The 27,164-nt window shown below is 48.9% G+C and overlaps 1 protein-coding gene across 1 annotated transcript in view; it reads right to left on the reverse strand.

Annotated features, from left to right (window-relative positions):
• TMOD1 (tropomodulin 1) overlaps window positions 1-3,526 on the reverse strand; it is a 58,722-nt gene extending 55,196 nt beyond the window's left edge. The window contains exon 1 of the mRNA XM_007456383.1: window positions 3,407-3,526. Within this exon, the coding sequence (XP_007456445.1) occupies window positions 3,407-3,526 (120 nt within the window). The remainder of the gene's footprint in view (window positions 1-3,406) is intronic.
• Window positions 3,527-27,164: the final 23,638 nt, after the last annotated feature.

Raw genomic sequence — 27,164 nt, forward strand, 5'->3', positions numbered from 1 at the left:
CCACCTCTCACCCATCTCCCCAGCATCTCCTCCAGTCCATCTGTCCTTAGTCAGCAAGTCCACTGACTCTCTGCCTTCGGGACTCCCTGGGCCTCTGCTGAGAAAAGTCCAAGCTCTTTAGTCTTCCTTGCACCCCTCTGCCCCCATATCTAGCCCAAAGCCCCTTCCAGGCTCAGCGAGCCCTCCACAGAAACCACGCCTAAACTCCCCATCCCCAGTTACTTGCTGTACATGAGCCTTTGCTTGTGACCTTCACTCAGCATAGAATTCTTTGTTTTTATTCTTGACTTTGAAAAATCCAGGACCCAGTTCCAGTATCACCTATTCTGTGAAACCTCCCACCAAAAAGAATTAATCCTCTCCCTGAGGGCTCCCACTTAGGACATGGTTTATTATGCCCGCTCCCCACTGGATGGAGGGCCTGAAGGGCAGAATCCCCGCTAGGCTCCCCTGCTGATGGCCGCACAGGGGTCGGCGCATGGCAGGTAACTGAGTCATGTTTACTGAATTGACTAGAAATAGCTACATCCTCCTTTAGTTCTCACTTTTTAAAACTATCTGCTCTTGCAATTCTATACAACGGTGATCTAGGATAGAGTTAGAACAGAATAACTTTACAGCACTAAAGCTGGAAGCTTGATTGCTTCTTCCCTACATCACTCGTTTTTATGGAAACCCAGGCTAACGGAAAGCGATGGTGCAGCGGGAGGAGGAACCCAAGGCTTGCCCGCCAACGCTGCCTTCTAATCAACCCCAGCAGCCTCACTTCAGGGACCGTCTCCCCCTGGCGGGGGTCGGGGGGCAGGCAACGGGGGTCGTGAATAGCAAGATGAGGACACATTGCTGGAGGGGCTTGTCACTCTGTGCGGCCTAGGACCCAGCACCCCTCAACAAGGATTCTGGGTTATCTAGAAAGAAGACATTTAATCAAACCCGGAGATAAGACCAGGTTATAAACTCATGGAAGCTTAGCTTTGAATGGGACCAACCAACTCCATTATTTCATGGATGGGGACACTGAAGCTTAGGGACGGACAGCAACTGGCGCAAGGTCACATGAATGTAAGAGACAGGGCCAGGGTTGCACCTGGGACACCTAACCTCTAGTCCTGCATATTCCCTGCTAACCTACATTCCCTCTACACTAGCTGCCATTACTTGAGGGTTAGTGAAATGGTAAAGTAGTGTTTTCTTGTATGGATCACTGTTAAACTAGGGTTGAGCAGTGACAGGTTTTTTTAAAAAGGCATGAAATATCCCATTTTTAATTTAAAAATATATCAAATGGGAAATTCACTTAATTCAGTAACATTCATTCTCTCCCTTCTCTGAGCTGGGCATTGGCCGGGGTGTACTGAAACAGCCACCTCCCTCAGCTCTGCTGACAGCTCCATGGTGACTGGCCAAACCACAGACAGGACCAGGGAGCCTCCTGCCTTGTGATGCCGTAACCTCACTGCAGAGGCAAATTCTGAGTGTTAAACACACTTATATGTGCTACCTGACACATATTCCCCACCATCCTGTGGCAGCTGGCTTGACAGAACGGTAGACTTGGCTTTTGCAGACTCAGTTGCAGTACAGCTAGGTGGTAATACCCTGCAGGACTGGGGCAAGGGTCTCTAGGAGCCTGACATGCTCTGAACCAGAGTCCAATACATGGCGCTTCTCCCACGGCCAGGATTCACGGGTCCAGAAAATGGGAGTAGCACCCCTCACTATTACCAGTGGTACCCCTAGTGACCCACCGGCAAAAGTTGTGCATCCTGTTCCTGTGACCTGATGCTCTGCTGGCCTCCAGGTCTCAGTTAGTTCCAAAGGGAGGAATGCTTCCACTAGGAGACATAGCAGCGATTCCATTGGATTGGAGGTTAAGACTGCGCCTTTGGGCTCCTTATGCCTCTGAATGAATAGGCAGAGAGGGAGTTTCTGTACTGGCTGGGGTGATTGGTCCTCGTTACCAAGGGTAAATCAGACTGCTGCTCCACAAGGGAGGTAAAGAAGAGTATGTCTGTAATACAGGAGATTCCTTAGGGCTTTCTTAGTATTGCCAGGACCTGTGATTAGAGTCAATGGAAAACTATAACAACTCAATCCAGGCAGGACTACTAATGGTCCAGGCCCTTCGGAACTAGGTTCACTCCGCCAGGCAAAGAACCACACCCAGCTGAGGCTATGGTTGCTGAAGGCAAGGGAAGTACAGAATGGACAGTGGAAGAAGGTAGTTATAAATACCAGCTATGACCACGTGACCAGTTAGAGAAACGAGGACAGTGTTGTCATGAGTATTTCCTCTGTATATTTTTATGAACATGTTTGTGTATGTGTGAGTCTATATATGTGTATTAAGTAAAAATCTTTGTTTTCTTCCCTCTCTTATTCTCTTAACATGAAACACAAGATGTATTGGTTTTATATGGTGGTATCTAAGTATTGTTAATTTTACATCATAGCATTAAATTACGGGAGATCAAGGAGAAAAGTAAACATTACTCAAGGACTTTACCTCTTCTTCTGGCAGGTTATACACAGGATAGTTGTATCATGTTAGGCAGAATTATGACCTTGTTACTGTCTTTATTTGGAGATAAGTATGGTTTAAGGAGATGTGTATGGGTGCCAAGTTGACTAGGAGTGGACTTGTGATGGTTAATTTTATGTCTCAACTTGACAGGGCCATGGGGTGCCCAGATGTTTAGACAAACATTATTCTGGGTATGTTCATTATTCTAGATGAGATTAACATTTGAATTGGTAGACTGAGTAACGCAGATTGTCCTCCCTAATGTGGGTGGGCCCCACCCAATCAGTTGAAGGTCTGAATACATGTAGAACAAAAAAGCTGATCCTCCTACCAACAAAGGGGGAATTTCCTTCTGCCTGATTACTCTGAGCTAGGTAATTGCTTTTGTGGTTTGTTTTTTTTCTTGCCTTTGGACTTGAACTGAAAGCACTGGCTCTTCCTGGGTCTTGAGCCTGCCAGTTATTCGACTGAAACTATACCATCAGCTTTCCTGGTTCCCAGGCCTTTGGACTCAGGCTAGAACCAGCTGTCCTGGGTCTCCAGCTTGCTAACTGCAGATCTTGGAACTTGTCAACCTCAATAATCATGTGAGCCAATTACTTATAATAAATTTCTTTATATATATATATATATATATATATATATATATATATATATATATAAAATCTCCTATCTCCTAATGGTTCTGTTTCTCTAGAGAACCCTGACTAATATAACACACACTCACACACACACCTGTAAAGGCAATGTTACTCCAATGTTATTGTCATAGAGGGAAAGGGGAAATGGTATTTCGGGAAGTTGGCCTACCCCTCCCCCCTAGGTGGTGATGGCTGCTGTCCTTGCAACTGTGACAACGTGTCCCCTTTAGCGCCTACTCACATCAGGGTCCAGCTCATCCAGCTCATTTTCCAGGGTCCTCAGCTCTTCTTCTGTAAGGGCTCCAAGGATTTCATCTTCATCCAGGTCACGGTATTTCTCCAGTTCTCGTCTGTACGACATCGTAGAAGAACCTTCTGTTCCCATCTGTGACCTACACCAGAAAGAGAAAACTCTTAGAAAGACCCTTCTTGGATTTGCTCTCAGAGCAAATAGATGCTTATCACTCACATGGAGCCCTGGGCATGTTTTATGAATTGTCAGGATAATAATTACTATACTGGAATCCTGTATTAAGTTGGACTAATTCTCTCATAAACCTTGCAAGGTAAAAGTCCTGAGGGCTTGCAATTTAACGACTTGTAATTGTTGTAATTGGCATGGCCATTAGTTACAAGTAATAGGTGATTATAAATGGCTTACGAGTGCCTGAAAACTATTTTATTCTTCAAATAGTTCGAAAATTTTCTGTACAACCCTCCACCCTTCACCCCACGCCCTGATGGAAAACATGAACGCTGGAAATTCTGCCAAGGCTGATCTTAAAAGCGGGGGAAGTGTCAATGGTTAATTAAGCACCTACTGCATGCAGGCCCTTCCCCTACAACATCTCATTCAATCCTCACAAGAAGCAGCTGACGGTAATAGCTAACTTTTACTACCATAGGCCAAGCTGTGCGTTAAGTCATTCCCAAGGACATTCTAATTTAACCTCTGAGGTGGGCATTTATTCCCGTCTTGCAGATGAGGACACTGAGCTTAGAGAGGCTGAGTGACTCACACAAATCATACTACCAAGAGGGGACAGGACCACCATTTGAACCCCAGTCTGCTGGCTTTCCAAGCCCACGTGGCTCTAGCCATTGTATCAGGCACCTTTTCATAGAGTCACCTAACTTCATGGCCAGAAGGAGATTGCCTGGTCCAGACGTCTCACTTGACCCCCCAGGGAGCTGGCTCAGAGGGAGGAAGTGATTGATCGAGGGGGTGGGAGTCCAGGTCTGCCACTTCCCAGCTGCTCTCCTTGCGAGAGGCTACTGCGTATTCTCTGTGGCACAGATGACACCTAACACCTGTTTGTATCCTGTCTCTGCTACTTCCATAACCATGACACTTTCACACCTGAGAACTCATTCAATCCTGATGCCACACCCTGTATATTGAATCTTTTAACTAACAGCTTTTTATCAACAAAGAAACTGAGGGATGACCTAGGGCTTGACTCAGAACCCCTGTCACTGGACCCCAGTGCTCCCCACTACACCACACTGCCTGTCACCTAACCCGGGAGACACAATGGGGCCCTAAGCCCTTCTGTCCCCCAGCTTGGCTGGAACTGTCTGATAACATGACAAGCCCAGCTCACACATCACCTCCTCTGTGAAGCCTCAGTGTCCCCTCTCTGAGCCAAGTTCATCACGGCCACGGCACTGCACCCACACCTCTGCACGCAGCTCACACGTCTGCCTCCTGCGGCTTCCTCATGGGTAGGGCCTGGGTTTGCTCCACCCCATTCTCTGGAGGGCCCGACTCAGGGCTGTGCACACAGCAGGAAGTCTTTCACTGAAATGAACCCAATTCCAGTTCTCACCTGCCATTGGTGGTCCAATCAGACCACCTTGAGGACATTCTGGGCTCTTCTCTTGGAAAATGGACAGTGTCAGATTGCTGCAGGAGCTGCTAGCATCTCTGTGTCTAAGCCAGTTCCCAGCTGTCCTGCAGCCTATGTGAGCTGAGCTCTCAGCTTTTGTTTCTGAGGCTGACAGGCTAAAGGGTGAGGCAGCAGCCCTGAGCTTTTGTAAATGCTGCAGAATGAAATGTGTTATTATGTATAGAGTTGATGTTATGGGTGGAACTGTGTCCCCTCCAAATTCATATGTTGAAGTTCTAACCCCCTGTATCTCAGTAACCTAGAACCACATTCCAAGTAAGAATGTGACAGTTACTTGGAAAGAGGGGTGTTGCAGATGTAATTAGTGAAGTTTAGATGAGGTCATGCCAGAGAAGGGGTCCCTAATCCAATAAGACTGATGTCCTTATAAAGAAGGGAAATTTACACAGGCACACAGGAAGAACACCACGTGAAGATGAAGGTAGAGATGGGGGTGATGCTTCTGCAAACCAAGGAATACCAAAGATTACCAGCAAACCACCGGGAGCTGGAGTAGAGGCCTGGAACAGACCCTCACAGCCCTTGGAAGGAACCAACCCTACCGATACCTGGATCTTGGACATCTAGCCTCCAGAACTTTGAGACAAAAATCTCTGCTGTTTGGGGCTTCCCTGGTGGTGCACTGGTTGAGAGTCCGCCTGCCGATGCAGGGGACGCGGGTTCGTGCCCCGGTCCGGGAGGATCCCGCATGCCGCGGAGCGGCTGGGCCCGTTAGCCATGGCCGCTGAGCCTGCGCGTCTGGAGCCTTTGCTCCGCAACGGGAGAGGCCACAACAGTGAGAGGCCCGCGTACAGCAAAAAAAAAAAAAAAAATTTCTGCTGTTTAAGCCACTCAGTGTGTGGTACTTTGTCAAGGCAGCTGTAGCAAACTAATACAATCAGTATCACCTTCCTCACAGCATTTTGTGGTTTTAGACCCCAATGGAAACAAAGACAAACAAAACCCGGGGCTCATCTGTGAAATGACTCATGGAATTTCCCGGAGTAGAGAGAAACAAAACCTAGGAAAAGATAACCAACTTATCAATCAAAAAGCTGGGATTAATTGTTCATTTGAAACAAAGTAATTAAAAATAAACAAAAACCAAAGTTGACTAGGCTACCAGAAAAAGCCTCCATTTCAGAAAGAGAGCAGAGATACGTGTTATTAATATAAGTTTGTGCATGTGTGGGCCTCTTTGTAGGAGAAATCCGAGTGTGTGACAGCTGGCTTGATAAGAAAGGACTTGCTTCCCAAATACAGAAAAGGCCAGTGCCATCCTTTTCTCTAAGAATGGCTCAGCTTGGTCTGACGTCTTCCTTTGACCAGACCCCAAGAATGCAATGTTCAGACCATAAGTGGCCCCCCCGACCCGGCTTGATTCATTTCTATTTACTTCCAAAGAAAGCACAAGCAGCTGACAATGCTCTGGTATAGGTGGAAAAAAACCCCTTCCTGATGGCTCTCAGAGAATAACCTAATTTGGATTTTCCTGAGTGGAGCTGGGAGAGGCCCTGTGGTCTCCATCCCAGGGCCAAGAGGACCCTAGTGAAGGGCTCAGAGGCTTCCAGAATCAACTCACAGACACACCTCCGAATTAGCATCTCTCAGATGGGCTGCAAAACACGCTTCTGGTGCTCAAACAGGTCTTGGGTTGTACCAAGTTGCACAGGGCTCTCTACTCTGCCTGACTTCTCAAAACTCTTGGTCTGCTTTCCCACAACGGATGTCAGTCGCCAAGACAGGGAGGGTACAAGCAGAACTTCCCTGTCCTTTGGACCATGAACACATGTCTCTGAGAAACTGCTCCTGGAACTGGAATCTCATGGAACAACGTTTGGAAAACACAGCCTTAGATTCACCTCTGGGTCATATGGGGAGCCATTCAGACTCACACAAGAAGGGGCTGGGGGACAGAACCAGCTGGGAAAGGTTTGGAACCCTAGGACCTTCCCATGCTTGTTACCTTGGCCGGTTGACTCATTTTTCTTAGATCGTTTGCACTAAAACCCTTAGAAAGAGTCATGGACAGACCCTGGAGAAGGGACGAGCCAGTACAAGGGAACACGGGAGAGAGGAATACATGTCAAAGCCACCCGGGAAAAAAGGAGCTGGGAATGAGCAAGAAGAGAGGGGTAGGTGGCAACTATGGGGCCTGCTGGAGGAGGGATGGGGCTGGGTAGCAGGCTACCTCCAGAGATGCCACCCCGAGGGATGCAATCATTACATTTCCTGAAGAAGTCTCCATCTTTGTGCACACAGGAAAGTTAATGCTCCGCTTACACACTCCACGGTGCCGATGAATTTAAAACTCCTATTTCAAAGGATTTAAAAGGCCCTTTCTAATGTCAAGTGTCCTGTGAATATTACAGAGTGATGAGGCATCACATTAAATAAGCTGAGAGGAACAGAGAACTCCTAAGGTAAACTATGAAGCTGTCAGCTTCAAGCCACACTCATCTACTTGGCTCCCAGGGACAGTTTCTCTAAGGTGAGATTCTTCTCCTGTGGTCAGTGATGTGGAAGAACTGGAGGTGGGGACAGACAGGGCAGGAGGGAGGTGAAAATACCACGTTAACAGAGCCCACTGCAAGCTCGGCTTTAAAAGATGGCTTGGGGGAACTCCCTGGCAGTCCAGTGGTTAGGACTCCACGCTCTCTCTGCCAAGGGCCTGGGTTCAATCCCTGGTCGGAGAACTAAGATCCCAGAAGCTGCACGGCATGGCCAAAAGAAGAAGAAGAAAAAAAGATGGTTTGGAAGAGATGGTATTTTATAGCTGTTAGTAAAAGGCCCCTGTTTCCTAGTAAAAGAGGTGTCACAGATGGACACAGACCTGAGATTCAGAGGACTTTGGCTGGTGTGCCACTTGTGGTGGTAACTCCCTGGGTGACCCTCACTGAATCCCTCCCCTCCTCTGGGCCTCTGTTTGCTCATCTGTAAAATAAGCATAAATGGACCCGGAAATTCTGCTTGTAACCTATCCCCCTGGGTGGTCTTTAAACTGTGCTCAGGGGAGAGCTCAGGCTCTGAGAAAGCTCTTCCAGAGCCCCTGCATGGGGTTAAATAGGAGAGGCTAAGCAACAGGGCTCACCCCTCGTACTGTCTGATTTATGGAGGGTTCCACATAAGGTTTCTCTTGAAGAAAGGATTCAGCTGCTAAAGTAAAAAGTTGAAAATCACGTCCAGCCTGGGGCTGGGGCGTGGTCAACGCCAGCTCCACAAATATTAGTCACATTATTATGAGGCTGCGGCAGCCACTGCTACTGCTGGGGCCGCTGCCTCTCCGCCCCCCTCCCCTGCTCCCCCATACACTATCATCTGTCTGTAATGTTCGCCAGGTAAGGACATGTGTCTTGTCCTCATGGCCCCAGTGCCTAGTCCTGTGCTTGGTAAAGGTGTTAGGAGGGCATGAGCACATTTGGGCTTTGCTCTAGTGTCCTTGGAACTTGGGGCAAGTCCCTTCTCTTCTTAGGTCCTCTGTCTCCCCTTCTTTGACGTGGAAAAATCTGGGAGGGCTGGGAACCCAAGAGGGGAGGGATGGGCAGGAAGGGGTGATGAGGCTGCCCAAGGCAGAACCGCGCCGCTGCTGCCTGCTTTACACATTGGGTCCTGAGTAAGAGTTGGTGAGGAAAAGAAAAGGACAGCTCAATAAATTAAAAAGTCTTCCAAATCCTGTGCATTTTACACTAATGGCACATCTGGCCTCCCTGCTTCTCAGTGGCAGAAACCTTAAGCTTCTGCTAAATATGAAAATAGTAGAATTTACAAGCTGTGTCAGGAAGTAAAACCAGGCAGGTTGGTTAGTAAAAATGAGTGGGTCAAGGGCTGAGGTCATCCATCAGGAAGCTTCAGGAATGAAAGCTCTGAGACAGGGCAGCTCCTGGAGTACCGAATGCACTTTTAGATCTTTCACGGGAGGTGGGTGCAGTCACTTGTGCTAATGGCTCTTCCAGCATCTGCCCCGGGGGACACTGGGGCAGGAGGCTCTGGAGAGGTATCTTGATTTATGGACTGCATTTCCCTGAGGTCAGGAAGAGCTGAGTCACAAGTTCAAATGAATGTTTTCCAGTTATACCATCTTGTTGTTTCAGCCACAGTGAAGGGAGGTGGATTTACGAACAAAGTTGATTCTTCATAAACCTCCTCTGTCTTTGTCTCCTCTTTGGGAAGACACTTTGGCTGAAGGGATTTTAGGCCATGATCCCTCATCACTGAAGCCTGAGCCTCTCTCTTCCATTGGCTCCAGGGACACAAGAGTGAGTGCCTGAGATGTCCTCTGTTCCTCCCGAGAGAGCTGTCTCCCCACTGCCCTCCTCCAAGGGGCACCTCTGGGGGCAGCCATGCTGTATAGCATGTGATCCCTACCTCAGCTGACTGGGCAGAGTGGGTGCCTGGCTCAAAGGCAGCCAATTGAGTGGCTAGTCAGTGATCTATGTGGCTTGGATTTATAAAAAAGAGTGAGCTGGTTGAATGAGCCCCTTCATTCCTTAGCATTTGTATTGGTTCCTGAGACTGCCCTAACAAAGTACCACAAACGGAGGGGCCTAAACAGCAGAAATTCATTGTCTCTCAGTCCTGGAGGCTAGAAGTCCAAAATCTAGGTGTGGCAGGGCTGGTCCTTCTTGTGGGGAGATCTGGGGGGTGAACTCATGGGACTGAGAGATGGGGAACACGGCATCCCAGAAGAGCCCAGTCCCTGCTCCCTCAGTCTTGGGCCGCTACGGCTCCTGCTGGAGTCCCATGAGACCCCCGCCCCACCACAATCCTTACGAGGCCCACCCTCTCCTCGCACACCCTCGCTGCACTCAGTTACCTCGAATACATCCCTGCTCCTTGCGGCCAGACAAGTACGAGACTGTCCCGGTTTGGCTCCTTCCTTTCTCCCCACCCCTTCTCATTCTCCCTGATGACGGATTCTTCTTGGCCCACCTGTGCCCCTGGGCGCTGCCCTCTTACATCTCACACTCCCCCGTCGGGCTATCTCCAAGTGGGGTCAGCTACCAGTGATAAGCTGATGACCCTCGCAGGGTCTCGTGCTCTGCTGAGCGCATCTCCTGGAGTCCCTCAGGCTTCACGTGCCCAACCCAGAGGGCAGTCACCTCTCCACCACCACCAGCCCCTCACCCTGCTGCCGTCAGCCAGCCAGGCCAGACACCTGGGGATCAGTCCAAACCCTCCCCTCGACCCCCCCAGTTCTGGTGGGTCCCCACGCCTGTCAACCCTCTCTCTCTCATTTATTCTTTGGAATGCTATAGGGGTTTTTGTTGTTGTTGTTGTTAGATTGTGGTAAAATACACAGCATAAAATGAACCATTTTAAGTGCATAGTTCTATAGGATTAAGTACATTCACGTTGTTGTACAGCCATCACCAGCATCCATGTCCAGAACTTTTTCATCTTTCCCAGCAGAGACCCTGTCCCCCTTTAAGCGCTAACTCCCCGTCCCGCTCCCCCCAGACTCTGCAGCCACCATTCTGCTCTCTGTCTCTATGAATCGGACTACTCGAAGTGCCTCATCTTAGTGGAATCATACACTGTTGTCCTTTTGTGACTAGACTCCCATCTCTTTACCATCTCTTGTATCTGTCCCTCCTCTTGTCATGGCAACTGCCTTATTTGGATCTGTGTTGTCACAACAGCCTCCCAACCCAGTTCCCTGCTTCAGTTCTGCTACCTTCCTGTCCACACGCAACTCAGCCTTCAAGTGATCTTTGTGAAAGTCACTTCTGATGCTGCTCCTGAGCTGAAGCCACCTTCAGCAGCCCCCATTATGACAGATGGAGCGCAAACTCCCCAGCCTGGGGTTTGAGGCCATCGGAGACCTGGTGGCCTCTGTGCCACCCCAGCTTCTAATCCCCGCACAGGCTTTCCCCTTCCAGCTGGACCCTCCACTCACCCCCAGCACCTGAGCAACCCTGACATTCTGGGCCAAGCACACGTGGTCCTCCCAGCCTGGAGCACCCTCTCCCCACCTCCTCACTGGAGAGCCTCGGCCTCCCTGCAGTGCTTCCTGCCCAGTGGAGGTGACCGCGGCTCCCATCTCCCAGGCTGAACTGGGTGGGGACAGCATCACATCTGACCAGCATCTCATGCACAACTCTGACTAAAGGCTCCGTTACTGCAGGTCAGTCAGGAATACAGACCCCCGGAGCTGGGTGGACACCAGAATTCTATCCCAGGCTAGTGACCCCAAAGGGAAGAAAGTCAACTGTCCCTCGACTGGATGGGGCAGGGTAGGGTGTGGAAGAGGTAGACAAGTAGGGATTGGAAGTTTGGGGGGCTTACCTTCCTCAGTGTTTAAGCTTTGGAAGAGGGTCATAAAATGTGACACAATAATTACACCCAAAACCAGTCCAAAGTGCAGAGACCTTTGCAACTTAAAACAAACACTTTCATGCCCGCAGTTTCATGTCCCCTGCAGGGCAAGAAGTGAGAGTGCCTTGGCGTGTTGTCATCTATGATTGGATCCAGACAGACAGGGGGAGGGAGACAGCTGGACCAAGAGGGCCCAGCTCTCCCAGGCACCATCTCGAGTCCCCAGGCAGACCCTGTGTGATGGCCTGAGTGCTCACTTAGCCCTGATGAAAGACTCTTCCAGGCAGGACTGGCTACAGAATTTGCCAGGTCCAGTGCAAAATAAGACTGTGGGGTCCTGAGTTCAAAAACGGGGAGGGGCTTCCCTGGTGGCGCAGTCGTTGGGGGTCCGCCTGCCGATGCAGGGGATACGGGTTCGTGCCCCGGTCTGGGAAGATCCCACATGCCGTGGAGCGGCTGGGCCCGTGAGCCATGGCCGTTAAGCCTGCTGGTCCGGAGCCTGTGCTCCACAAATGGGAGAGGCCACAACAGTGAGAGGCCCACATACCGCAAAAAAAAAAAAAAAAAAAAAAACGGGGAAAAAGTGCCACTAAAGGTACCAAGACATAAAGTTCTTCCTTTCTCTCATGGTCTCTGTCTTAATCTGTCATGGTGTCTTTAAAATTTATGACTGAATATCATGATCTACACAGGTGCCCGAGTGCTGTGACTCAGAGAGTGCACACCAAGTCCTCTGGCTGCCAGCTTCCCTCCCCTGCCAGATGCAGGACAGACATGCTCTGCCCTGGTAGGGAGCCGGGCAGTTGAGCCAGGCTTCTCCCCTTCCAATGAGGCCACTGCCCTAACACACGGAGATGGGTGATCCCAAGGGTATCCCAACCTCTGCACCAGGACAATAGATGCCTGGAGCACGGGACAACAAGAGGCTTGCCCTGCAAGGCTGTCAGCTGAATGCGCCCAGGGCGAGAGCACCAGCAGTAGCTGGCAGTGGTGGGGAGGGGGAGGCTGGTAGGACCTGGGGGTGCTAGGAGGCGAAGCAGCTGGAGTCTGAGAACATCCTCAGGAAGCAGAGAGGCAGCAGGAGGTGGGACTTGGTGCGGGACCTCAAAGCCCTGGTGCACACTTCACTGTCCATGGGGCTTCACTTTAAAATAGAAATCCAAAGATAAAATTAAGAATTTCAAGAAATCGACTGCCGAGCATTCAACCAAGCACAGAGTGCTTCTGAGAGCAGGGCTCTGTACAACCTACAACCCGTTCCCAGCCCTCTTCCCAGGACACACACCCTGAAGGCTCCAGGGCTAGACTCAGCCTTGGCTCACCTGGGATGGTCCTTTTCTTCTCTAGTATCCTCCAACCCACTGGGATCTCCACTCCCTGGGGTCTATAGGAAGCTGGAGCCATTGTGCAGTGGCAGAGGGACACTGGGATAGGAGTCAGGGGATTCGATTACAAGTCCTGACTTTGGTTGACGATTTGCTGTGTGGCCCCGAGCAAGTTGCTGTACCTCTCTGGATCTCAGTTTCCACAATCTAATTCGTTGAGTGAGTGTTTACTGAGCACCCACGTTGTCCAGGGCATAGTGGGCCTTTGTGGGAGAGACAGAAATTAATAGGAGAGGTCTGGCCCTCAGGAAGCTTGCAATTAAGTCGGGAGGATAAGACTCACACAGAAATCCCTGGGGTGGTGTCATACACATCCTCTCTTCACCCACCACCCTCAGAGGGAGGTTGAGCTGGGCCATTAGCCCCACTTTACAGATGATGCCTCCTCTTGGGTCATCCTGGTGGCAGGTGAAAGCATGGACTAGGGGTCATGCAGGCCTGGGCTAAAATCCCCGCCCTGGCTCTAACTGGTGGGGCAATCTTGGGCATGTCACTTAGTGCCTCTGAGCTTCATGGATTCATTTGTAAGGTGAGGGCACAACCTGTACCTCTGAAGGGATGCTGTGAAGAAGCAGTGACATAAAGGATGGGGCAGTTCAGATGGCTGGTTTCCTTCCCTCTTCCTCAGTTTCACGAAGCTCCAGCCCGATAAGCCAACCCTACAAGCATTAGATGGGTGGACGTGGCTGGGTAGCCACGAGAAAGGTTTGGGGGTTCTCAAGTGACTGTCTACCCAACATAAATCAACAGTGTGAGGCGTTGGCCCTCAAAGCCATGGTGTGATCTCAGCTGCATTAATAAAGGTACAGTGGACAAAGTAAGGGCGATGATGGCCTTGCTAGGCTTCAGGCTGGAGCTCAGCTCTGGGCCCCCACTCTTGCACTGGGGGTGTGTGATTTTTTTTTTTCTTTTTTAATAAGGCATTGGTTGGGCTTCCCTGGTGGCGCAGTGGTTGAGAGTCCGCCTGCCGATGCCGGGGACACGGGTTCGTGACCCGGTCCGGGAAGATCCCACATGCCGCGGAGCGGCTGGGCCCGTGAGCCATGGCCGCTGAGCCTGCGCGTCCGGAGCCTGTGCTCCGCAACTGGAGAGGCCACAGCAGCGAGAGGCCCGTGTACCGCAAAAATAATAATAATAATAATAAGGCATTGGTTATATACAGTCAAGTGGGCAAGTCTTAAGAGCACAGCTCACTGAATCTTCCCATATGCATACACCTATGTAAACACCACTCAGATGAAGATATAGGCCATTTCCAGCCCGCCAGAAGGCTTTCTCATCCCCCTCCCAGCCCATCTTCCTCAAAGGTAACAACTATTCGGACTTTTAAAGCCTTCTAAAAAATTAGCTTTGACTGTTTTTGAACATCATATAAATGGACACATATAGAGGGTATGTTCTTGCATCTGGCTCCTTTCAGATGCAACTTTATATCTGTGAGATTCATCCGCATTGTGTGTTAGAGTGGCAGGTGATTCTTTTTTGTTGATGTGTAGTATTCCATTACGTGAACTATACCATAATTTGTTCATTTACTGTTAATGGACATTTAAGTTATTTCCAGCATTTGGTAATTATAAGTAGCCCTATGATGGCTTTTGGTGGGAATAATCACTTATTTCTCTTGGGTATGTACCTGGAGCAGAATTTCTGGATCACAGAGTTGGCATACACTTAGTTTCAGTAGATACTGTCAAAAAGTTTCCCAAAGTAATTGTACAATTTTACATCCCCTCCAGCAGGGTCTGAGAGTTCCAGTTGTTCCACATCTTTGCTAATTCTTGGTACTGCCGGTACTTTCCTTTTTAGCCATTATGGCGGGTGGGTAGTGGTATCTCATTGTGCATTTCCCTGATGACTAAGGATGCTGAGCACGTTTCATATGCCTACTGGCCATATGGGCGACCTCTCCTGTGAATTGGGCCTTTTCTCTTGAGTGGTGCTGGCCGAGTCCAGAGAAGGGGGGCAGGGCGTCAATATGAAGAACAGTTGAAGGGCCGGGGGAACATGGTCACACTCTGCTGACCTGGGGAAGAAGGAACAAAAGTGGTCTGTGGATCCCAGCGCTCAGAAGACATAGATTTACTGAGGTGACCAGGACATGGATTTCCGATCAGTGCAACGAATTGTCTAAAACTAAAAAATGTCCAAGGAGGCACTGGGCTGATTCAGGAGGTGGTGAGCACTTGTTATGCCAGGCATGTGAGCAGAGATGCTAGAGCCCCAGATGAGGTTTTCCAGAGACGGCTGACGTCTCGACTGATGGTGGGTTTTAGGAGTTGACAAGATGAGATTTCAGGCCTATGAAGGCCTGGTTCTGTTATGTAAGACATGTTTGGAGCCACTGAGTGGACAGCATGGGGACTCACAGATGATCAGCTCTCTTTAAAAAAGACTTGTTTCCTGGCCTGTTTGCATTATTCTCCCTGGCTGATCTCATTCTCTTAGTCATACGGGAAAGTACCTTCTGAAAAAAGCAGGGAAACAAGACACAGCATTTGACTCTGTCACTCTCTGCAGTGACTCTGAGCCCCATTCCAGTTCACACGGAGCCTCAAAGGTCCACACGTCAAAGTTGTCAAAAGGTTTAAATTAGAAAGCGCATGTGTGTGTGCACCACTGTGTGTTTTCATTTTGCACCTCTTGAGGTCATCACGGAGTCTGAGTCACTGAACGAATCATTGTAAGCAAGAGGGTTCCAGGAAAAGACGCTGAACCCATCGCCCTGTCCCAGCTGGCCTGCCCACCGGCCCCGCAAACCCTGCCGTACTCCACTCTGTGGTTCCTTCTCCCCACCTCTCTGCAATTGCCCTGGCTCAGGCCACCACGAGCTCTCACCAGCCTCTGCCTCTTCCATGACCTCTTTCTCCACACCAGCTGAAAAGGGTACTAGCAAGCCACATACTAATACCAAGGGGAGGGGCCGTCAGAGTTCTGTCATTAGAAGCATCATCTTATTGCACTCCACCCCCACCCCCCAAGACTGAAAGCTACTTGAAGGCAAGCATCCTTGTCTCCCATGGTCCATCATAAAGCCCTGCTTCTCTCAGGTGCTGAAGTCAGTTTTGTTGAATAAGTGAATGAATGAATGCTTGGCATTATTACTGACTTTGACAGCCTTAAGACAAAAGCCTTGGTGGAATAAAAGCTGGCTTGTAGAAAAGCTTGTGAACTAACTCCTATTCTCACTCTCCATTTCATACACATGAACTTTGTCACCTTGCCTCACAGCAGGGGTTAACATAGGCACAGGTTTATGAAGCATGTTTTTGTATTTTCTAAAAAGTCAATATGAAAAGTAGCATGGGTAATACCAAAAGGCAAAAGGCAAGTTGGGGGGGAAATATTTGTCGCACGTTGAACAAAGGGCTAATTTTTTTTTTTTTTTAAACAGAGCTCCTAAATTTAAAAAAAAAAAAAAAAAAAAAAAAGAAGAGTCCAGCGAAAATATGGGAAGAGGAAAAGAACAGGCAATTCACATAAAAAGAAACACCAACGGCTAATAAGCCTATGAACAGAGAATGAAACCCACCCATAATAAAAGTAAATTGAGAAAGAAGACATCAGTTCTCCTCTATCAGATTAACAAAGATGAAAAAGTCTGAGAATCTCTGGTGTTGACAAGATATGGAGGAGACCAACATTCTCACACAGAATAGAAGGACACACTGGTACACCCTCTCTTGAGGCAAGTTAAGTCATAGCTATCCAAATGCACACACGCTTTGACATAGCAACTCCACTTCTAGGAATTCATCCTGCCAGTTCACTCACTGAATTGTACCAAGATATATGTACAAATCATCTGGTTATTATCTATCTTAGCAAAAAACTGGAAACCACATAAAAGTTCATCAATAGGACACTGGGTAAATGAATTATAATGTAGACATACAAATAGAATGCTATTAACACCATGCTTGAGGCTACCATTGCCTGTTATGTCAATGTACCTTCTAACAGCATGCATTATTCTGTACATACCGCATACTAGCCACAGTGCTAAACTCTTTATGTGGATAATTTCATGCAATCCTAATAACTCTGTGAAGTAGGTACTTTTTAATTCCCATTTTAGCTGAAGAAACTGAAATGCAGTAATCTGACTGTATCAGTTTTCTAGGGCTGCCATAACAAATTACCACAAACTGGATGGCTTAAAACAGCAGAAATGTATCCTGTTGCAGTCGGAAGGCCAGAAATTGGAAATTAAGATGTGGGCAGGGTTGGTTCCCTTTGCAGGCTCTGAGGGAGACTCTGCACCTTGCTTCTCTGGCTTCTGGTGACTGCTGGCAATCCTTGGCATTCCCTGGCTTGTACCTGCATCACTCCAATCTCTGCCTCTATTGTCACGTGGTCTTCTTTCCTGTGTATGTCCACTCCACTTCTCATAAGGACACCAGTCATTGGGTTTAGGGCCCACCCTAGCCCAGTATGACCTCAGCTTAACTAATTACTTCTGCAAAGGCCCTATTTCCAAAGAAGGTCACTTTCTGAGGTTCCGGGTCGACATGACTTTTCAGAGGATACCATTTAACCTACTACAGTGACCAAGGTAACAAAGCTAGTAAGTAGTAGAGTCGGGATTTGAATCCAGGGGGGCAATGTGTACTCATTACCACTGCTCCATGCTGCCTTCCCATAACAGCTCACACTTTTATAACACTAACAATGCCCCAGGCACTGACTTAAGCATTTTACATATAATAACTAATTTACTCCCCACAACAAGCCCACTTCATACATGTGTAAACAGAGATTCCCCACAATAACCCCATATTACCGATGGGTAAACTGAGGCACGGGGAGTTAAAAGTTACCTGAGTTTACGCAGCCCATAACTGACAGACCTTAGATTTGAACACAGGGAGGTATGTTCTTAACCACTATGCAAAACTGCCTCCCAACACTCTGAGAATTAGGGCTAAGAAAACATTTCTTTCTCCTGAAGGACTGGTCTTTTTTAATCAGACATGATGTGGTCTCCAATTCATTGCTTCTCCCTTTCCCCTTCAGTTGTCATGATTCATCAGCTGATTTGAGTGTCCAAATAGAGTTGCCGTCATTCAGCTAGGACACTGGCATATTTTCTCTCCTCAATCTGTGTTGGGCATTTTGAAAGGCCTTCAGAGAGACCCATGCGCCCACGCAAATGACATGCAAACTGTTGTGTGCATGGATATATTCATTTTTCTGGAGCAAGAGTCCATGGCTCCCATCAGATTCTCAAGAGCTTCATGATCCTAATTTTCAAGTTTTCTGCCCTCCCTCCCTCCTTCCTTTCTTTCTTTCTTTTTTCTGTTCTCACCAGTTATGTTGCCTATGCCGGTTTATTAAGCAATCTCATACCCTTTTAATGGTGTAAGTGGAATGTAGTATAAAACCCATAAACAAATGCGCACAATGTTGCCATTCAGTCTGACTTTTTAAATCTTCCTGGGTTTGCGTGGAGGAAGTCTGCCTCCCTGACTCTCCTCTTTGTTGTCTTTTGAGTGCTTCTGAGGCAGGAGTCCGGTTCCCACCCCAGCACGGGCCAGGTGCTCACCCTGCGCTCATAGACAGCAAACTTGTAAGCAGTGTGCGCTGAAAAAGCCATTCGGATACAGAAGCCTGGAGCTCTGGCGCTCAGGGGGGTTTCTAGGCTGACCAGGAACTGGGCAGTGTGACCTTAAAGCCTTGTCTGGGCCTAAATTTCTCCGGAAAGCAAGGGAGAAGCCAGGAAGGCAGAAGTAGGTGGAAAGAGCCCGCTGCTGCAAGCCTGACCCTTCCCGCCGCCTGCCATGCCTCGGACTTTCTCCTTGCCAACGTGCTGTAGCCACATGGCCCCAAGCCCCGCCCCCAATCACCAGCCCCCTCACCAATCCCCACCCCCTGTGCATCCCATCACCTGGGCCTTCCCACGTGCCCACCACGCACCACAAGTCCCGCCCCCACGCGCCACATGCTCCACTGCCTTCTTCTAGCCCCTGCAGGTGCCCCGTCATGCTCCTCATGCCCCGTACAGTGCTTATAAAGACAAAAACAAAACAACCAAACAACAACAAAATCCCAGCAAGAGCCCTTGATTTTTGACTTTGAGTCAAGGCTTAAATGAATTCATTTGTAGATTTTCATAGAAATACTTTTTTTTTTTTTTTTTTTTTTTTGCGGTACGCGGGCCTCTCACTGCTGTGGCCTCTCCCGTTGCGGAGCACAGGTTCTGGACGCGCAGGCTCAGCGGCCACGGCTCACGGGCCCAGCCGCTCCGCGGCATGTGGGATCTTCCCGGACCGGGGCACGAACCCGTGTCTCCTACATCGGCAGGCAGACTCTCAACCACTGCACCACCAGGGAAGCCCTAGAAATACTGTCTTAATGCAAAGGCCAAGGGAAAACTCTGCGATAATCAGCACTCACCTCGATGGTCAAAGTCTGGTGGTCAGTGTATGCAGGATAAGCCTCACATTATGATGTGTGTTAGCGCTTATTAGGAATTATTAAGCCTATTATTTAATAAGCTTATTAGAAACAAGGAGCTTGTTAGAAATTCAGAGTCTCAGGTCCCCTCCTAGGCCTACTGAGCCGGCATCTGCATTAACAAGATCCTGAGTATCGCCAATGCTAGAGAAGGACTAGTGTAGAACACAAGGACTCTGATTTCTCAAGTTTACCAAACCCTGGAGAGCACTTGGGTTTTTCTGGAATACACATCCCATTGGATGACCTGGAATAATTCCTATTGGGGTTCACTATGCTATCTACAAAAAGGGGTCATTATACGAGCCCTTCCTCCCTTACAGGATTACTATGAGTTTCAGATGAGATCATGGGTTCATTCTATTTATTGTGAGGGGGCCGAGGGGCTGCAGGGTTGGTGGGGAGCAGAACAGGTGTGGTTTCTGCCCTCACGGAGCTGACGGGGTGGTGGGATGGGAAAACATGTAGATGATGTTGTGTGACTGTCACGGTTACCTCAGGGCTTTCATTTGCTTAGTCTTTTACATATTCTTTCATTCAGTGATCAGTCACTAATTAAAACATAAAATACTCGCACTCTGCCAAGCGCTGAGCTCTGAGCTCGACACTGGGGAAGCCGAAATATCAGTAAATGAGCCATGAACTCTGCCCTCAGGGATCTATCAGTCTAGTCAGAGATAAGGATGTAAGCAGCTGATTACACTTAGAACACACTATGGCTGGTTCTCTGAGGCCCATTCAGGGGGCTGTGGGAGCACAGGTGGGGCAATGAGGAGCTTTGATTTAAAGGAGGATTACAAGTTTGCCAGGTTGAGAAGGAAGAGGACAGCATTCCAGGCAGAAGGAACAGCACATATGCTTTTGCACCATGACCAGAAGGTGTAGAGAACTGGGGGGCGTGTCAGGAGATGGTCTGGAGAAGCAGCCTGGGGCCACATCTTAGATGGTCCTCGTCTCGGATGCCAAGGAATCTGGTAGGAAATGGGGAATCCCTGAATGAAGAGGAATAACACTATCCGAGCTACGTTTCACAAAACTCTTTTAACAGCAGCATGAGAAGAAAAGACTGGGGTTAAAAGAAAAAAAAGAGAGAGAGAGAGAGAAAAGACGGGGGCAGAAAGACTCTTAAGAGGCTCTGCTAATAGCTCAGGGGGAGAGATGGCAAAGTACTCGACTGGGGATAGACATGAATAGAAGAGATGTTAAGGAAGGTAGAATTGATAGGACTTTTGACCAAATGAATGGGGTGGTGAAAGGTATGGAGGTTTTTGGCTCAGAGCCTGGGTGGATGGTGTTACTGTTAACCAAGAAGGGGGGACCCTGGAGGGAGACTGGGTGGTGAGCCTGAGTTGGGCCTGTTGGGTGTGAAGTGCCTTTGGGACACCCTCTTGGCTTTGTCCCCTAGGCTGGAGTCACGGATGCCTAGAGCTGAGGAGCGTGGTCCAGGCTGGACACAGGAATTTGGGAGTTCTGAGTGTATAGGGAGTAGTGGGAGCCCTGGGAGTGGATGGGACTATAGGAGGGTGTGGGGTGAAAAGGAATAGGGTTGAGAGTGGCACTAATATTTAAGGGATGGGAAGAGATGAGTCCATGAAGGAGGCTGGGTGAGGCCAAGAGGCATTTCTGCCTCATCACCCACCAGCATCATTTCCCAGGAACAGTCCTGGAGACACCTCCCTAGAAGCCCCGGAGTGAGCAGTGGCTGTGGCTGGGGACCTGAGAAGGAAGAACTGAAACAGAGACAGCACTTTCACAAATCTCTTTTTCTCCAAAAGAAAGGATGTAAGAAAAGAAGAAACAAAAGAAATGCTTGAGTTTGTTTCGTTTTTCAGATCAAAAACGGATCCAGCACCTCCTAACATTGAAGAAAACCTCCTAGACTGTCCTAGGTTGACTCCAGTGAGCTCATTCTTTCGTTATCCTTAAGAGCAAAGAAAGTCTGGTCTTATCATGATTAATCAAAGGAGGATTTTACAAAACAAAACAAGAGACAGGAAATGGTCCCCAAATTATGCCATCTGCTTCGTGTTTTTCCATACAAACAAGCCTGTGGCTTTTAACTGATTATGGCTCCTAGCAGCCAAATAATTGATCTACTTGGTGTTTTGGCTTTAAGTGAAGAGTGAACTGGCCTCTTTAGAAATGTTGGCAGCCTGGCTGGTCCATTAGTAAGACGGAAAAATCAAAACACTGACTGGAAAAGGTCATTATGACTGGGCTCAGCAGGAGTCATCGATACATGACGTCGTTTCAGAAACAAGCAAGCCAAGGTCGTGAGCCCCCTGGACAGAGTCAAACTACCCTTTGCGGCCCATCACCACCCTCCTTCACAGATACTGAAGTCTCCCAAGAGGACACCGGGGTCTGAGCCAGGACTGGCTTCATTTTACCCTTTCTCTGCTCGGCCTGAATCTAGAGGAATGTGATTTTAGAGCCTGTGACATTCAGCAGGTCATTAAGGAAGGCCCTCAGTCCTCCCATGGGCATGTCCCTTAGATGCTCTTTTCACCTCTTCCCCTCTCCCAGGTCTGTCTCTGCCTCTTCTCACACTCCTCAGCCCAGAAACACCCGCCTCCCCTTTCGGCCCTGTCTCCAGCTCCTACTACCTTCTCTCTTCCTTCCTTTCTCCTCCAAGCGTTTAGAGGAGTTGTGGGCTCTGTGTCTCCAAATCTTCGGCTCCCATTAGCTTCTTCCTCTCGCTAGCATTAACATCATTGCAGGTGCCAAGCACAGGACCAAGGGCTTTCCCTGCATCATCCCCCTTAATCCCAACAGCAACCCATCTGAAATGGATGCTATTATTATCCCCTTGTACAGGGGAGGACACGGGCTCAGACAGGCTGGGTCACCGGCTTCAGTAAAGCAGTGGCAGATCCCATTTTTGAACCCTCTGCAATGCCCTGGCCAAAGTCACCCGTGACTCCCGCCAATCACGGTGGCCCTTCCCCAGCCCTCTTCCCCTCTGTCTCTCTGCACCAGCTGGCACTGCCAATCTCTCTCCTCCCTTGGCTCTTGGGAACCAGTTTCTCCCGTTCTTTCCTTCCTCTTCACAGGGTGGGTTCCCCTGGATTTCATCCCTGGCGCTTCACTTTTCTCATGATAGAAAGTCTTCCAAGGGAAGCCCTGAGTCCTCTTAATTCCAGGTCCACTGGAGAGCATCTTGCCCACCCCCTCATTGCTCAAGGTCACTCTAAGTGGGTGGCAGAGCTGGGGCTGGAGCCAGGTGTCCTAATCTCCAGGTCAGCCCTTTACTCAGAGCTGCCACTACCTACTCTTAGTTTTTGTGGTTTTTTTGCTGAGCAGCAGGAAGCAGCCCAACCCTGGAGGAGGGAGAAAGTGTGAGACCCTGATAAGGTGGGGCGGAGGCTATTTTTAGAGGACACTGGCTTTCTACTTAGGCTGGGAGGAACTTAAGAGCCAGGATCTTCTAAACCGTGGGTTTGCAAGACTGGCTCATTAAATAGAATTAACACATCTAAGTGACAGCACTCCTTGCTTTCACTCTCTGCCTGTTGTGTGGCTCGAATTGATGAGAACCTTACTATTTGTCTCCATTTCCTCTTAATTCTGTGAGGCTTTAACATGGCTTTGGAAAAAATATATGATAGAAAGTAAAGTAGAAACAAAAATGAAACTTCAAGATGAGGGCGCTATTGTCTGAGCAAAGGGAAAGTCCTGGACAGCAGAAGACCAAAGAACAGGGGGTGTTGAACAGATCCCCAGGACCTGCCTGAGCAGCAGGAAGTGTCAGGAAAGACATGAGAAAGGCTGGTGAAGACTCTGCCTGGCATGTCCAGCAGCATGTGACCTTGAGCAGGGGGCTCTGCAGCCCCTCGCCAGGAACAAACTGTTTGTCACCACTGGATGAAAAATGGGAATTTTTGGGGTTCCCCCGCTGACGGCCCAGAACCTGGATTAGGGTCTGGTTTTGTGATTCGTACAGGGAAAAGTTTAGGCCAGGTAATCTGCAAGAGTTTGAGAGGGCCAAGGTCAAGGCTAGAAAAGATGGGGAGGGTGTGTGCCTGCAGAGCTCCGAGGCAGCATCACAGACACCAAATAGACGGGGAAACAGAGGCCAGGGAGCGGCTGGACTGGAGCCTCTAGCCCTGCTCAGTTCATTGGGTCTAAAGCTGTTTGACTCACAAGCTTCTTTGCGAAGGTGATGGCTGCCACCCAGCACAGATGCCCATAATCACCGTGGAGCGCGCTCCCTGGGTGTGTACTGCCCAGGCTTTCCGAGGGTCCTACTGGGTCTTAGTATAAGATCCGAGTCAGAGGGACCGCCAAAGTCTCTGGTCTCCGCAACCCTTCCGGATATGCGCGGCTGTGCCCCCAGCGTCTCAGGCCCAGAGCCGGTGAACAGGTGGCGGGAGCGCGGGCAGTCAAGAGCGCGCCCTACTGCTCTCACGGCCCTGGCCACGAGCTCTACCGCGGGAACCAAACCCCGCTCCTACAAATGGGGAAACCGAGACCCAGGGAAGGGAGGAGGCTTGTCAAGTTCACCCAGTGAGTTGGCGATAGCCAGAGAACTCCTGCCTCCAGGCTCTTCCCCTCTTCTTTCCACCTCCGCGCGAAAGGCGCGTAACGGTGGTGCTTTAAACCTTGTCATCCCACGCAGTTTGGGAAAGTTTTCTTGCAGCAAACAGGCGCAGCGCGAACCCGGGTATCACGTTCACTTGCGCCAATGCGTCCCCACTCCCACCTCCACTCTCTCTGCACCCGGCGGGGAGGCCGCGCCTGAGTGCAGCGCTCGGCGGCACCTGTACCCAACAGAGCGCCCGGGGCCCCTAGCCACTGCGCGCTGGAGTCAAGCGCGCAGCGGGAACGCCGGCCCCGCCATGACCCCCGCCCTCGGCGCTGCTCCTCGAGAGCCCCCAGGTCCTTCTCCCTTTAACAGACGCGGCGCCGGGGTCCAGAGGGAATGGCGCCCTGGCCGGGGCCACGCGCGCCGAGTGGCGCGGATGCGAGCGCCAGGTTCCGGACCCCGAGACCCGGGCTCCCCAGCCCCGGAGGCAACCCGAGGCGGCGGCTATTTATAGAGGGAGCCACGCTCAGTCCCTCTTGGCGGCGGCGGCGACAGCTGAATATTTTGCCCAGATATGGCTGGGGCCCCGGAGCGGGGGCAGGGAGCCCCGCGAGCGCGAGGGGGACCCCTGGCCGGTGGGACGCTTACCGGTCAGTGGAGTCGCGGGGGCTGGCGCGGGCGCGGGCGGCGGCGGGACGAGCGCGGGAGGTCGGCGGGGGGGCGCGGGCGGCAGGCGGGTGAGGGGAGCGCGGGGCTGGAAGAGCTCCCGGGCGGCCGCGAGCGGGCGAGCGCTGTGGGCTCCGGGGGTGGGAGCCAGGGGCGGGCCCGGCTCTGCGCTGTCACCGCGCCTCGCCCCGCCCGCCCAGCTCGCCTTCCTTACCTCTCCCTCCACTCGGGGGCGCCGGGGCGCAGCGCACAGTCCCCTGCCGGGGAGAGACGCCCACAAGGGGAAGCGCAGGGCAGGGACCCTGGCCGCCCCAAGCTTGGGTCCGCGGCCGAGTGGGTGCGCGTCGCCTCCTGTCTGCGTCTAGGTTTCCCCACTTGTACCAGGTAGAGTTATCTGGAAAAAGGTGGGAGGATTTTTATTCCTGCGTGGTCTAAGATGTAAGAATCGGTAGGTCCTTGGATGGAGCAAAGCCAGCCAAGCGGTTGCTAAACCTTTACCTCCTTTGATTGAAGCAACGACCCATCCGGTCTTATCAGCAGCCCAACTAGGTCCGGTTTGAGCCGAAGCTTTAGTCACGATCATTTTGTGAACATGCAGTTCCAACAGAGGCAAATGCATTCCCTCTATACTGGAAGAATAGAGTATCCAAAATACGACTTAAAATAACCAAAACAACCCCAAAAGCCCCACCTTTTTTTTCCTTCCAGTTTTATTGAGATATGATTGACATGCAGCACTGTATAAGTTTAAGGTGTACAGCATAATGATTTGATTTACATACATCATGAAGTGACTATCACAATAAGTTTAATGAACATCCATCATCTCACATAGATAAAAAATTAAAGAAAAAAATTTTTCTTGGGATGAGAACTCAGCATTTACTCTCTTAAAAAACTTTCATATATAACATACAGCAGTGTTAATTATATTTATCATATACGTTTTATCCCTAGCACTTATTTATCTTACAACTGGAAGTTTGTACTTTTTGACTGCCTTCATCCAATCCTCCCCCCCCAAACAAAAATGTGATCTTCTTTTCTATGAGCTTGTTTGTTTTTGAAATATAATTGACCTACAACATAACCTACAACATGTTAATTCCTTTTGCACAACATAGTGGTTAGATATTTCTATACATTTCAAACTGATCACCATAAGTCTAGTTACAATATGTTACCATACATGTTACCATGCAAAGATATTACATAGTTATTGACTAAATTCTCCACACTGTACATTTCATACCCTTGACTTAGTTTGCAACTGGAAGTTTGTACCTCTTAATCTCCCTCATCGATTTCTTTCCTCGCTCCAACCCCTTCCTCTCCGGCAACCACCTGTTTGTTCTCTGTCTATAACTCCATTCCTGTTTTTATGTTTGTTCATTTGTTTTGCTTTTTTAGATTCCACATATAAGTGAAATCATACAGTATTTGTCTTTCTCTGTCTGACTTATTTCGCTTAGCATAATACCCTCTAAATCCATCCATGTTGTCGCAAATGGCAAGATTTCATTCTTCTTTATGGCCAAGTAATATTCCATTGTGTTTATGTACATCTTCTTTATCCACTGGTCTGTTGATGGGCACTTAGGTTGCTTCCATACCTTGGCTATTGTAAACAATGCTGCAATGAACATAAGGGTGCATATATCTTTTCAAATTAGTGTTTTTGTTTTCTTTGGCTAAATACCCAGGAGTGGAATTGCTGGATTGTATGTTAGTTCTATTTTTAATTTTTTTGAGGAATCTCCATACTGTTTTCCATAGTGGCTGCACCAACTTACATTGTTACTAATGCTGTACTAGGGCTCCCTTTTCTCCACATCCTCACCAACACTTATTTCTTGTCTTTTTGATGATGGCCATTCTGACAGGTGTAAGGTGATATCTCATTGCGGTTTTGATTTGCATTTCCCTGATTAGTGATGTTGAGCATCTTTTCATATGCCTATTGGCCATCTGTATGTCTTCCTTATACAGATGGGGAAATATATCTATTCAGATCTTCTGCCCTTTCTTTAATCGTTTTTTTAAAATGTTGAGTTGTATGAGTTCTTTGTATATTTTGGATATTAACGCCTAACTGGATATATCATTTGCAAATATCTTCTCCCATTCTGTAGGTGGCCTTTTTGTTTTGTTGATAAGTTTCCTTCACTGTGCAAATCTTTTTAGTTTGATGTAGTACCATTTGTTTATTTCTGCTTTTGTTTCCAAAAGCCCCACTTTCTTAAAAGGCTAATATGTTTTCCAGAACAAACCACTTAAAACCCAAACAGAAACTTTAAGTGTTTTAATTTTAAAAATGGCTCATAAAAAGGAATTTGTGTGGACAGAAAAGGTGTCTTTGGATTATTATAGGATAGTTTCTGGTGGGATAGACCCTATTAATATAAATTTTTTAATATTGGTGTACAGATTACTAATGAGAAACACCTTTTTAAAATCTTGTTTCCATGCAAATGTACTCCTACATTACAAAACCGTCATGGGTATATGAGAATATTCCTCTCAAGGGGCACGTGCAATATATTTTAAAATAATGCAATGATTTACTATTTCAGATTTAAAATTTTAAAACTTTTTGTTGTGGAATCAAACATTTAAGAAAAGGGCATACAACATAACCGTGCAGGTTTAAGAATTTTTATCATGAGAACACCTGCTGCAACCACCAAGTTAAGAAACAACACTGCCGGGCTTCCCTGGTGGCGCAGTGCTTGAGAGTCCGCCTGCCGATGCAGGAGACGCGGG

The sequence above is a fragment of the Lipotes vexillifer genome, unplaced genomic scaffold (assembly GCF_000442215.2).
Source record: "Lipotes vexillifer unplaced genomic scaffold, Lipotes_vexillifer_v1.1 scaffold630, whole genome shotgun sequence".
NCBI classification, from domain to species: domain Eukaryota; kingdom Metazoa; phylum Chordata; class Mammalia; order Artiodactyla; family Lipotidae; genus Lipotes; species Lipotes vexillifer.